At 41.4% G+C, this 14,875-nt stretch overlaps 1 protein-coding gene across 1 annotated transcript in view; it reads right to left on the minus strand.

Moving 5' to 3' along the window:
* Positions 1-5,349: 5,349 nt before the first annotated feature.
* The window catches only part of LOC124157750 (protein trachealess-like), a 712,144-nt gene continuing 702,618 nt past the window's right edge, over positions 5,350-14,875 (minus strand). The window contains exons 13-14 of the mRNA XM_046532749.1: positions 14,038-14,264; positions 5,350-9,178 (exon numbers count right to left, since the gene is read on the minus strand). Coding sequence (XP_046388705.1) covers positions 7,817-9,178; positions 14,038-14,264 — 1,589 coding nt within the window. The 3' untranslated portion in view covers positions 5,350-7,816. The remainder of the gene's footprint in view (positions 9,179-14,037; positions 14,265-14,875) is intronic.

The raw sequence follows: 14,875 nt of genomic DNA on the forward strand, positions 1-14,875 counted from the left end.
AGTGGCAACTCATTGTCCGAAATGCCAAAGGTGCTGGATGAGCCATTTTCCATAAAATGTGACAGGGCTAATAAATCGAAGTGGATCAAATAAGCGAGCGACCTCCGACAACATGGTTCTTTTTGTGATGCCACCAAATCCACCATCAAACTCATATGAAAATTTATCCTCCCTAGGATTCCATGCCAAACCTAAAATTTCAGCGGCAGGTTGGTTTTCATACCGAAAAGTAAAAAACTCCGGCTTCAGAATGCAAAATTCTGAGGGCACATTCTCTAGCAGTTCCAACTGGTTGCTCAGCCATTTGCGCAGCTCAAATCCTCCACGATCTATGGCTTCTTTAATTGGCTCTGCAATATTAATGCTTCGTCAATGGTTCGAACTGAAGAAACTATGTCGTCCATGTAAGTATTTTCTCGAATTATTCGAGATGCAAGTGGAAATTCTGCACCTTCATCGCATACCAACTGATTAAGTGTCCGAATTGCCAAAAATGGAGCTAATTTCATTCCATAAGTCACAGTGGTCAAGCAATATTCGTGGAGCTCTTTCTCGGAACTAAATCTCCAAAATATTCGTTGCATATCATAATCGGCCGGGTGTTGCTTCATATTTCTATACATCTGGCGTATATCAGCGATCACCACAACCTCATGCAATCGAAAGCGCATCAATATGTCAATTAGATCCACTTGTAATTTGGGACCCTTATGCAACACATCATTCAATGATATGCCATTAGTGGTTTTCATAGAACAATCAAAAACCACTCTAAATGGCGATAATTCCGCCTTTGAACGATAAATGTAATGGTGCGGAATGTAGTAAGATAGGGTACTAGCTGCCACAATCATATGGCCTTGCTCAATATCTTCTTCTAAGTAATCAACCCTTGGGTTGGTTTGCAGCAGTCTCTCCATCTCTGTCTGTCCTCCGCCAGCCTCTTCAGCTCTAGGTAGCTGTTGCAGCCCATGTCCTTCATTACTTGGGTGATATAGCTCAACCTCGGCCTTCCTCTGCCGCTCTTCCCCTCCACAGTGCCCTCTAAAACTGTTTTTACCAATCCATTATTTTGTCTCAGTAAATGTCCAACCCATTTACTTCTCCTTGCAGTTAGAATACTCCACAGGTCTGCTTTCACTTCCAGTCTTTCCAGTATCTCCTCATTCGTTACCCGTTCGTTCGTAATTCGTTCAATATAATTATTCATAAATTCGTTATACTTCGAGCGTAAAGCGGAGTTTTTGGTTAATCTGGGTTCTAGCATATAGAATCTATGCAGCGCGGAACCATGGCTTTGCCCCAATTCAGGGGTAGATGAGACAGCGAAAGGTAAACGAACAACATATTGTTTCAATGCACGAGAAATATTGTTCTTATAAGCTTCTCGCAAGCATCATCTTATGGACTACACTGATATCTCTTAGGAGGTTCCTCAGACTCCCAGAACTTTCGCAGTAAACCTTAAATATTATCACCAAGTGTTGAGCAGAACCAGAGGCGGATACAGAAAACACTCAAGGGGGGGCGCAAAAGATATATTGAGTTGCCTTTACTTTTATCGTGATAAAAAGTAATCAAGACACAGGCAGAGTAAAATAAAATTTAATTAAGGTAATTATACACATATATAATACAATACTATCTTATGATGTAAAATAGTCATAATTCTGGATCTGTAATGCTTGGCAATACGGCCGGACCCCTCAAGGGAGGGGCGCGCGCCCCCCGCGCCCCCCATCTGTATCCGCCACTGAGCAGAACACTCGGATTTGATTGACTTTATTTTCAATTTTTCCCATTAGACAATGACCAAAAACAGTTGGTAAAATATCTGGTGTCCCTGGAGGACCAATTATTGGCGCGTTAACTACCACGCGTGCAAACCATTCTGCCCCCAATAATACGTCCATTTCTTCCTCATCATAATAGCTCGGGTCCGCAAGTTTCAACCCCTTTAAATGAGACCATGGTCTGTTGAGGACCGATAATTTTGGGCATTGAGCAATGTGAGGAACCACCATAGCTTTGACTTCCAATTTCAACGTGATTTTAGACAAAGGTTTCATTTTCAAACTGACAATTCCAGGCGATATCACGGAGTTATTATTTCCGAACCCAAAAATAGGCGTTCTAATTTTATTGGAATTCAACCGTAGCTTTCGAACGCAAGATTCCGTGATAAAGGTTCCCTGACTTGCGGTGTCAAGTAAGAGTTTAATTACGCGACCATTGTCATCAGTATCCAATACGATCGCCCTGGCAGTCGCAAGCATCATGACAGACTCCCACCGATGAGTGCACGTTTGGAAAGAAGACACCTCTCGAACTGGATTTACTTTCGTCTCATACTCTCTGCGCTCACTAATTGAGTGTTTTGCTGCTTTTGCTCTACCGCAGTATTATCTTTATCTAATTTCGAACATGAGCCCTCAAGATTGGCAAAACAAATTAATTCATTGTGAGGCAATTTACACTTAGGGCATGGCATTTTGAATTCACAATCTTTAAATAATGTTCTTGGCTGAAACAAACTAAACAACACCCATTAGCCTTAACTAATCTTAGCCGAGATCCCACTGACAATTTCAAAAACCTCCTGCATTTTCCAAAGAATGTGGCAACGAACAATTTGGGCACGATTTCTGGACCCTTTGCCTATCAGTATTAACAACCATACTAGTAGACATTCTTAAAGATTGCATTGGCTTATGGGGCCTTTTATTCAAGCCAGTATCTGCATGAAACGATGAGGCTGCTTCCAAAATCTTGGCTTCCTCACCTAAAATATCAAAAAATGTTTGTAGGGAAGGCTCACCAACGTTGAGCGCTTCCTTTTCCCACCGCTCCCGTAACACGGCATTGAGTTTGCGGCGCAACGTAAAAAGCATTGCGACCGACCAACTTTCGACATTGTACCCTACAGCGCTTAACGCACCAACATACTCAGTTATTAATGTGCAAAATTTGCGAATAGCTTGATATCGAACAATCGGGTTGATATCGAACAAAGCCTCCAGATAGGCATGAGTCAACCTGTTTGAGTCCATATAGCGCGCTTTCAAACTCTCCCACGCGACCGAGTAATTCGCCGAGGACACAGATAGAGACGAAACATACGAATGCGCTTCCCCTTTAAGAATAGATTTGAGATACAAAAATTTCTGCACGTCACTCTAGGACGGGTTTTCATGAACCGCAGATAGGTACACATCATCAAATGACTGCCATTGCATTAAATCACCATTAAACGCGACTAAATCGAGCATAGGGAGAGCTACGGTATGAGTTGTATTACTTTCCCCCGTCGCAGGATGGCCTGTTGACCTAAAGTGTGGCTCTATATCTGGGAAATATGTCAGAAGAATTGCCTTAGTATTAAAAAACATAGCCTCGAACTCCTCAGTAGATTTACGAAATTCCTTGTCCTTTTCGACGGGAGGGGACTGTTTCGCGTACAACGAGGCTAATTTCAAAATACCCTCATTGAATTCCCCTAAAAGACTATCAACCTGGTCTGTCATAGCTCGTAATAAATTCCTCTTTTTTACATCACTCGAATTATTTTGGAAATCCTTAGCGACATTATCAATACGACCCATCTTCGCTAAGAGAGATGCAATACGAAACTCTACATGGTCGATCGCTGGCATTTTCAACGTTCCCTAATAAAACCAAGAAAGGGAAAACCCAAAAGTATCCTAACACCAGCACTGATTCTACAACGATAAATCCGGCCCGAAGGACCATATGATCACTCTCGAACGTGATTATAAGAATTGTGGACTGTATATTACGACTTATTATTATTTGATCGAAGTCGAGCCGTGCTGGCGCATACCACTCACCGATGATGTTCGCGTCGCGGGCAGGCCATGGCTCCCTCTCCCAGGGTTGCTTTCCGACCATGCACCTACGAAGTTCTCAGGACGACTCCACAATACAAATTCACTCCCGTTCGCGGATTGACAAAAAAACAAAAGCAAAACGAAAACTCGAATATTCGTGGTATCGCCAACAGGTGGCGAGGCTCGACTTTGTTTGGGGCAAAGTACACAGCCGAACACAGTGAATTTGCGTTTATCACAATGATTTTCCTTTCCAAATTACATTTTCATTTTTTTTACTGTGCGCAGTGGCTTCGCGAATATAACAAGTGTTTTCATTTCCATATCACATTTTTCCCTTCCTCGTCGTGATTTCGCATTTATAGGAAGGATTTTCATTTCCACATCACATTTAAATTTTTTTCACTCTGCGCAGTGAATTATATCCGGTTATATTTTTTATCCTACTCCGCACAGCGCTGAAATTTCAACTAACAACGCAATCCGATTCGAAAACTAGGCTTAAATTGTAGGAATGAGTCCACAATGCCATATTGCAACAAAAATTAAACAAGTAAATGTTTCACTTAAAAATTTGAGCCATCTACTGGGGCTCCCGAGCCCGAGTTTTCGGACTAGCCCTAGCCGGTCGACTGTCCCAGTCCGTCGCTGCGGAAGGAATCAAATTGCAGGCTCCCTATATGTTTGGGAGAGCAAGAATATCTGGGCCCTTTTTTTGGGATTCGCCCGTTGTGGCATGTTGTGTCCTCTCACCTCAACGACGCTCCGGGGCTGCCTCGCCGCCAGATTCGCCAAACTACGTAAGCTTGGGAGCCCTTTCTTTTCCACTTTCCAAATTATTCCCTTCACCCCTTCTCCTGTGTTCCGTGTGCCGTGGTCGTCTTTTTGGCAGGGTTTTTGGTTCGTCTTAAGTTCATTTTGTGGCAATAAATTGCATTGTTTTTAAATGTATTACTGCCTGCTTACTGCCACCACCTTCACCCATAGTTCAAATTCGTCATGTACCGACAAAAAAATAAAACATTTCAAAGGAAGCCTCCGTACCAAAAAATGGGAAAACTTCATTAATATTAAATACACAGTGATATGGAGCGTTCTTATTTAAAATTACATTCATATCGCTTCCCCCACGATAATCGAAGTGATTCATATTATATCAGCAAATTTATCCATAAATAATTTTGTAAAAAAAATGGAAATTTGCCTTCAAAATTTTATGCAGAATAATTCTTCAAGTTTATAGCGTTATATAATAATTATTAAGCTTGGATAAAAGCTTGGTTATCACAAAACCAAAAGGAAGCATGTGTGCGTCCTGACAGAATTGGCATTGGTTCCGATAGGCGTTACAAAAGCATGGATTATGTACTTACATTCCAATTTGTACGTTTTTTCCTTTGCAAAACAGGGTTTAAATTGTAACCAATAATGAAAGGCTAACCAATAATACTCAATAATACTTATAAGCAATAATTAAAGGTCTTCATTTTTTATTCAGAGCAAAGTTGTCACATATCATGTTTTCCTATCAAAAAAATACTCCTGCCCACAGGAAATTCTATAGAATCATAAATAACATCATTGAAATAACATTCATGAACTTAATTTTCATAACCATGCTGTCATTGCTGAGAGATGTACAACACTTTTCAAGGTAATCAAATGGAATATCAAGTATGTGGTAGTGGCCACTAACAATTACATCGTTTCACATAGAAAAAAGAAATTAAATGAGTTTCAATAATCATAACTAATAAAATAAAATACAGTACGTAGCTTACTACTTAACTGATTCAGTATTTTAAATATTTAAACTCTTGCAACAGAGATTTTTTTACAAATAAGACCAATGATATCTGCACAAAATTTTTAAATATAAACTATTATTAACAAACTTATAATAATTTTGGCTTCGAAATTTTATGCAGAACAATTCTCCAAGCCTATAGCATTTTATAAGCAAATAAACGTAGACAAAGGCTTGGTTATTATCACAAAACTAAAGTAAGCAGGTGTAAATCCTGACAGAATTGCATTCATTTGTGATCGCCTTCAACTGTCCTACATACTGTTTTAAAAACAAAATCAACAACAAACAACACCACACCGTTTAAAATGCTTTGAATAAAAAAAGGAAAATTCAAACAATAACCACTTTCACTTAATCATATCATCAATCACTCATACGAAATATTTTAACAATTAATTTAGATTGCAGGCGTCCCTTTGTGAAAGTCCTCACTTAGCTCTTAGGTTAATATTTTAAACGAATTTAACTTTCTTTCCACTCAAATACTTTTCCGTTTTGTCTGACGTGCAACTTGGACACAGAAATAATATTTACACCTAGACCTGATCAGAGAAAAAAATCAAGATGCAATGCCTCTCACACGATGAATTTACTCTCTTGATAACATTGCATTCTTTATTTTTAGATGTATAGTGAGTTGCTCGGTTAAAAACTGATCCTCTTGTAATAAATTTGTCTATTGAATTCATTGCATAAAGAAAAAAAATTGTTCTCCTTGAAAAGAAAAAAAAAATGTTTTATCAAGTTCCACATTGAGTTCGAATGCACATAAAATTCAAAAACTTCTCCATTTCAATGCTCATTATGGATAGTTCGCTGGCCTCACCTTCTTGGAATATTTTCAGTCCCGAAAAAACTTTCAACATTACATGTTAACATTACTATTGCACATTTAACTTATATTCATAAGCCAACACACAGAATAGAACAACCTTAGAGCTCAATGTTGGCTAATATTTTGATTTTGCAAGCGAATCTTTATTTGGTCACTATTCAAAAAGAGCAACCCACACTTACAGACACATAGGCTCTCACATTAATAAAAACCGACTGGATCTCAGTTAACATTACATTTGCTAGAAAAACCCAATCTTACCTTAAATACTAATAAATGACCAACTATGCCTTTTTCAAATGTGTTAAGTGAACTAAGTTTTGGGCTAAGCACTTGTTCCACCCAGCTTCAGAACACAAACTTTTTTACAGCATGCGATCTACATACGTACATACAATAAAAACCTTTTTTTCTTCAACTAGCCTATCAAACTGAAGTATAATGAAATGTGAGCTTTTAAAATTGTTTTTGACCTCAAATGTTCTCCGCAATAATGGAATGAGATGAAAAATTCTTCTTGTGATTCAAAAGAACTTCACTAGGTATCTGATATGCATCACTGAGCACCATGTCCCTCAAATTGCTCAAATTATCTCATGCCAATGCTACCACTCAACAGTTGTCAGCATGGACTACATCCGGAGAATGTAAAGTGATCATCAATACTGATGTTTATTTCCCTCATGAACGTTCATTAGTAATAAGCTAAATGTTAAAATTTCACCTACACTTCTCACCACATGACAGTCATGGGTAAGGGAATCTGAAGACTTATCACAATTATCTTCATTCCAATGTTCATGAAACTTTGAGCTGCAACTTTCAAGTCTTTCTGATCTAGCACGAGCAAAACAGACCCCTGCAGTTTCTCCTGCTTCGAGACCTTCCTAAGGAATTGATTACTTGCTCCATGTACCAAAATGAATCGGCGATTAAGACCATTGGAATCAGTCCTGATATTTTCAGTAGACACTGCCAAATCGAAATCTTCTCGCAGAGGAAGCATGCCAAAGATTCACATTCGGAAGAAACGGGAATACTGCACTATTGAACAGTAGCAGCAATTGTTAGTTATAGCTGGAAATCACTGGACGATATTTCCAAAGGGTCGACTGTTACAGAGAGGACTTAATAACAGCACTCCCATTGCATGGAGGCAACTGAACACCACCAAACTCCTAATCATATTCGCCGCTGCTAATGATAGGTTATAAGTGATTTAGGTCACCATCCATCATCCCCACTGCCTCTTCAACAGCTTACAAGCTGAGCGAGTGGAGTTGTGACTTATTTTTGACAGTTCACAAAACACAAGGAGCAGTTTTAGGAAGCCGTTGAATACCAGTTGGGGGCAGGAGGACCCTTGTTGACGGCCGAGTGGTAGAGGTGGAAGCCTGCCGCCGCAGCAGCCGAGAGATGGTGGTGCGCGTAGAACCCGTGAGAGTTATCCACCACGTAGGACGCCTGATGGCCGTGGTGCGGGTGGTGCGAGGGTGCAGGCGGCGCGGGCGGGGGGCAGGAGGCAGCTTCCGCCGACATGGCAGAGTACGCGTGGGGTTTGAGGGGCAGCCTGGGGGCCTCGTGCGCCGGGGCATACTCCGAGAAGCACCCTTGGGCGGCCGCCTTCTCCCTCGGGGAAACGGACGAAGGAGGCGTGATGGCCGCCGCTGAGTGGAACTCGGGGCCGTACCCCTGGAACGACAGGGGCGAGAAGACATCCCCCAGTGGCTGCTGGCCGTAGGCTGCGCCACCGTCTCCGCCACCGCCTCCAGCCCCACCTCCACCGGGGGAGGGCTCTCCGTAGTAGGCCGGGGGCAGGTGCGAAGCGGGGGCTGCGTGCTGGGGGGCGGATAGGGCCGCGGGGGCGGTCGAGTTGGGCGAGGGGGCGGCGGTGGGCGAAGGGGCGGAGGTTGGGGAGGAGGCCGAGGCGGGGGAGGAGAGGCGCCCGGCGGCAGCGCATGCTGCAGCCGCAGCGGCAGCGGCCGCCGCGTGGGCCTGCACGTTTGCGCGGATGACACTCTCGCGGTTGGCGTAGAGCTGCCGGAGGAGGGCGGAGGCGGGGAGGGTGGGGGGCGGCGGGTTACCGCTCCACTGGATGGTCCTCTGGTGCGAGGGGGGGCCTAGCGGTGCGGGGTAGTGGGGAGCGTGGTGCACGCTGCCTTGCGGCTGGTGCTGATGGTGGTGGTGCTGGCGGAGGAGGGTGTCGGCCCCCGGGAAACCGCCCCCGGAGGCGAGGGACGGGGGAGGCTCGGGGCCGGGGGAGTTGGAGGCGGCGGGGGCGGGCGAACTGCCCCCGGGCAGGTGCTTGGACATGGCGTGCTCTAGCGCCCGGACGCCTCCCACGCCCTCCACGCCGGGGGCGGAGGTCGGGGGCGCGGCGGCGACATCCGATGGCGGGCAGTCGTATGTGGGGGCGGCGGGGGCGTCGAGGAAGGGGGCTGAGGTCGGGGGCAAGGGTGCGAGGCGGGAGGCCGGGTCGGGGCTGAGCGCTAGACGCTTGGCGGCGATGTCGTCGCGTCCGTCCGCAGCGGCGGCGCCACCATCGGCGCGCCGAGCGGCCTCAGCAGCGGCGTCTGGTGCGTCGTCGTCATCGCAGGATGAAGCGTCGTTGTCTCCGCGACGCCATCGGCGCTTCCTCTCCCGTCGTACGCCATCACGTGATCGCGAGCCGTCCAGGGTGACCAACTAAGCAGAGATAAACGTCGTGCGTGTGGTCAGCTCACTTGGCATGTTCATTACCCACACTTATAGCTCAAAGTCTCGTTTACAACATTTTAAATCGGTTTAACTTTGATCTTTTTGACCCTTGCAAATGAAGTTGCGCTTCAATTATCCTTATATTGGAGGGGAAATCCTAAATGCATACCCGAAACAGATAGATTATCTATTCATGGTTATTCTAATAGCAAATTTTTCTTTGGTAGCTTATTGAAGATACTTTTTGCACCTATTTCACCTTATCCATCATAAGAGAGAAATCATAAGAGAGCTATAGTAGAGGAGGGTAGGATATGGGATGAAGGGGGTTTTTGGGGGGATAATACTTGATACATGGAAATTATAAATAATGCGAATTATCTAATGACTGGTTCATTTATTTGTGACCTGAGTTCAACAAAATTTGTGTTTTGTAAGTTTTTTTGCAGTTTATTTGCAATACATCATGTAGATATGAAAGAGTTGAAATGGTAGTGGAATGGAAAGAAGGGGATGGTTTAAGAAGATTACTCTCTTAATGTTTCCGGGAAATGCCTCCAGAAAAACAACGATTCTCATCCTCCTACACCTGTTCCTACCCAAACCTTAACTTATCTCACCACCTCTGCCAATTCACCACAACACCCTCTCCCAGTAAAAATTAAACTCTGTAAAGTTACCTGAATATGACATGATTATTTTTAAACCATGGAAATAAGATACAAGTAAAAAGTGAATTATGCACAATTTTTCATATCAATTATGAATTATCACTTCAATGAGTGATAGTTTGGATGGGGGGCGATAGAGCCTACCCTGGAACAAGGGTGTCATTCCAGAAAGGTTCTCAAGTCTTCATCCTGAATCAAACTCGACTCCCTTACATACTGAGTTCCCTTATATAATTAAATGATTGCTAATAAGTACATAGAGGCTTTATTTAAGATGCAAGCAGGTGTAGCAGTTCAACTGTCTGGGGAGCACCTAACAGGAAAAGAGAGCAATGAGAATACCTATAAGGAAAAGAATTGCGTTGGCCAATTTGGTGTTTTTAAATACCAAGGAGTTGATGAGACGATCATTTTATCCTAGTAAAAAGTACAGGCATGTCACTGTTAATCTTTACCACAACACATGGATTTTTTAATTCATTCTACCTGTATTGGGAGATCTACATTATTAAGTGTAGCACTTGGAATTTATAAATTATCCTAATTCACTCATAATTGATTAATTTATTCAGGTTAATGGCTAAAGAAGAAGATGGCTCAGAATGCATGCTCAAAATACGTGAAGTGCAATATAGGCTTTTGCCTTCAGTGATATTTTTATTTTCACACCTTCCACGGTGTAAAATCATTACTGTAATGTTTCAGGTTCAAAGAGTGGCTATGAGAGTTAGAATATAATTTTTCCTTCAATATGATATTCACGTCCCTGCATAGGTGTAGCACTGAGACATAGATGCAGAATGCAGAGACATAGATGCAGGAGGGAGGATGAGAAAAAAAACTGCATTGAAAGTAAAAGTTGGCAGGAGAATGAGGGAGGTGTAAAGGAAAGAGTCAATAAGAAGTGAAGGAGCACTAGACATGGCGGTTGAGAAGAGGAAACATTTAGATTTCCAAGATTTCTTTCTGGAGTGGGCACAAGCAAGGCTGTATCCAGATTTATGTTCTGGGGGGGCACAAGGATACCTAGATCCGCCTACGGAGGAAGATAATAGTAAAGTATAGATAGAATGAAAAGGAATAGGTTTTCCCAAGAAATGAAGAGGGAAATTTATTTTTGGAAAAAAATGAAAAAAACTAAGAACTATTTAATTAATTAAAAAATTAAATATTAAATAAAATAATTACTATAAAAATATTTAAGATTAGGTATCACCAGCAAATATTTCAAGAGCAACGGTTATGTGATATAACCTCCATGAAAAGAACATATTTTGACTGCTTCTATGATCAATTAGCAAGGCCAAGGTGATTTGCTAAAGGTTCTATGGTAACCCACCTTAATGGTGGAATGACTTAAAAAATCCATGTGGCCAGGTAAAGATTAACAATAAGCTGCAAGAAGTTCTTTTCCCAGAACTAGATAAAAACAATATCTGATTCAGGGCCATCGAGTGCATGTTTTTTCAGTGATATAAATATTGAGATGAGAACTCCAAAGTTCCTCCATTGCTGAGCTTTAAGTTATAGCTTTAAAATTTCCCTTCCTAAAAAACAGGGATATAAGACATCAGATACATGTAAATGTGGCTCCACTGGGAATATGGCTAAAGAATACTTCTCTAATGCACATTAAAAATGTGAAGAAGTGTGATGTAGGTCTTTGCATTCAGTGCTATTCTCATTTTCACACCTGGTACAGTTTAAAATCATTACTGTAATGCTTCAGGTTTGAAGAGAAGCTATCAGGGTTAGAACATTATTTTTTTCTCTTCAAAATGAAATAAATAGGAATTAATTTATTTAGAATAAAAATAATTGTAAAAGATTATTACCAGCTAATATATCTAGAGAAATTTTTAGTTATTTGTTATTATACACCCGCATGACAAGAACATGTGTATGTAATGTTACAGGTTTGAAGAGTAGCTGTGAAAGTTAGAAAGCAATTTTTTTCCTTCAAAATGAAAAAACTAAGAACTAATTTCTTAAGAATGTAATGTAAGATTATTACAAGTAATTATTCCAAGAGCCATGGCTATGTGATGCAAGGCCTAGGAAAAAAGGCTACCACTACATAATGTCCCAAACTAAACTCTATTTCATTCACACTACATGCTGATAAGAGAAGTTTAACTGCACAGGATCCCCAAGCCAAACATGCATTCAAGGGCCGCAGAGGAAATGGAATGGGGTTAAAATGATTTTAAGCACCTTAGTCACATAGGGTTACCCGTCAATCGCTGGTATGCTCAAAGGGCACAGTTTCAATGGTTTAAATACACGAGTACAAATTTAGAATCAAATACCGCAACATTCACTGTCCCTCTCTGATAAGATTACAATGAATCACTTCATTTGTTGCATGTGTCTATGGCCAATAATTATACTGGCAGTCAACAGTGGCTGGACCGATATACTGACTCATTTTTCCTATGGCAGTGAAAGAGTAAAAATCATACAAGTAAAGATTCAGAGGTGGAAAAATGAAAAAATTATGACTATTCAATCAGAGCAGAACTAGGTGAACAGAGCTATTTTTTTATTAAGATGATTCTGCTTTGAAAAAAATGCATCAAACCGCTCAATGCTTGGAGTTGCCAACTACATCGAGCCCCTCCTTCTAAGCCAAGTGGAGTTAGAATGAGAGTATCTAAAGAATGTGAAGTGCAGCGTAAGCCTTTGACGAAGGTGTTATTTAGATTCTCACACCTGGCTCTAGTGGACCAAATATCCTTTTTCTATGACTCTGCTATTAGTATGAGATTCATGTTTTCAATAAATTTGGGCATTCTGTCTCGTCATTCAATAATGGTTTTTAAATTGTGGTTTATGTTGTTCTGTTCACTGAAGATTCAATAAACGTTTTTATACTGAAATCTCAGAGTAGAATGATTACAATTCTCCTGATATTCAAACATCCATCAAATATCTTGAGTACATTCAAAAGCTACATTGTTTAATGCAATATATAAAGGCAAAAAAAGTGCCCTCCACATGAGAACTTGGCTGTTAAGTCTTATATGGTAGAAGGTCTTCGTTAATTCTTCTGGAGATTAAAGTGGAAATATATTAAGAGGCTTTATTACTATAAAATTTATCAAGACAAAATAAGCAAGGATTTCCAGCGTTTTTGTGCCCCCCAGGCATGAAAATTTCTATGTAAGGCAAAAATTATACAATTATGAAGAGAGTTGAGAGACTCAGGAAATGATTCCTAGGTAGTTCAACTGCACCTCACTTTGAAGGGTCTTGTAGGTTCTAGTGTAATTTTGTAAGCATTTTTAAAATATTTGAAGCTAATTTGGTGAGGATGGAAGGTATACTAGTAGACCACTATTTCATGAAGAATTTGAAATGTTGAGGTATTTTCAATTACAGCAATTCCTCACTGAACGACGACCTGTTTAACGACAGCTCAAAGTTATGATGGACTTCATTTATAAAAAAACGTTATATACTACCATATATACTTAAGTATTAACTTTTAAAGAAAATACATACCAAATTACAGCAGTACGCTGTACAGCAGTACACAGTAATATGCATTAGTACAGTGTGCTGCTGCAAACTGCAGTACACTGTAATTACAGCAGTACACTGTAATATGAATAGTAGTGCGCATGCAAACACTACAGATATATACAAGAAAGAGAAAGAAACCATGTACCATTAGGGTTGCTAGCCATTAATACTAGTTAACCCAAATCTAGGGTCCCGATTAGCAATGGACTTTCTTGTCCCTAACCCCATCGTTAAGGAGGGACTTGCTGTAATAAATGTAGCCATGCAGAAGTTGAATAACATCTATTCCCCAAGGCCGCACTTTTTAATAGGCGGGTAAGCAAGTACAAGGTAGGCAAAGAAGGAAATTAAAGTGTATAAATGCAAATAAAAACTCTACCCAATCCCCTCCATGCTCAGTACCTTAACCTGCCCAGTAAGAAAGCCTGCACTCCCTTGGTACAGCCTTGGAAAGCATATTTTACTCAACTGGGGTATTGGTAAAATGTTATAGGCTAAGATTTTTAGTTTCCTCCCAATATGACAGTTTCCCTCTTAGCATGCTGTGTTAATGTGATAGGTACAACGAGGTAACACAGGCTGAGAGGGATTAGGCACTGGAAATGCTTCCTAGGCAGTTCAACTGTACCTCGTAATGAAGGCGTCCTTTACCTGGTTCGCAGTAGTTTCGGCAGGTGGCGTCAGCATCTGTGGGTCCATCCGCCTGGGTCCACCCCCATTGTCGCTGCCGCCTCCTGCCCCCCCTCCTGCGTCCTCCTCCTCCTCCAGGTTGGAGGGCGGGGGCGGAGGAGGTGCAGGGGGTGGGGAAGAGCCCCTTCGTGGCCCATCCACTCCTCCGCCACCACCACGACCACCGCGACCTCCACTTCGCCTCCCCTCTGCAAACAAAAATACAAGCACATACCCTGGTTACCATTTATCGGTCTAAATTTTTCTTGACTTTTATTAACAATTGAGTGGGTGAGAAGGCAAGGGGTACAAGTGATTTATTTTTTCTGTGCAGTGTTAGGTACAGAAATTAGGTATAGAAAACAAACCACATCAATTAGATATTTAGCAGTGCATTTGAATTTCCACTCGATATTAGCACAGAACAGAAACTCACTCATATCCCATGGCAACCAAGTTTTGTATTTCTTCGAACAATTAACTTTACCTAACCCTGTTGAGAAAAATATCACTTGTAACCCTTGGCTTCTCACCCTCTCAATTGATACCTTTCAGAGGGACTCAAAGAACACCATTTTAGAACCTCACCATTTTTCTCGGTACGAGTTGATAGAAAAACTAGAGTTGATAAAAAAAGTGAAGTCCTATCTCCAATGCATCTCCATTTATTTTATTTTTTGATAATGCCAAAGGTAATAATGAAATCCTCCACCATTATTTCCCCATCAAAGCCCAAATGAAATGTATGATAGAACCAGCCACAATTTAGAAGTCAATCTTTTCTCAGGGAAAGGAATTCCCACTAATTTTTATACAAAAA

Source organism: Ischnura elegans, chromosome 4 (genome assembly GCF_921293095.1).
Source record: "Ischnura elegans chromosome 4, ioIscEleg1.1, whole genome shotgun sequence".
NCBI lineage: Eukaryota > Metazoa > Arthropoda > Insecta > Odonata > Coenagrionidae > Ischnura > Ischnura elegans.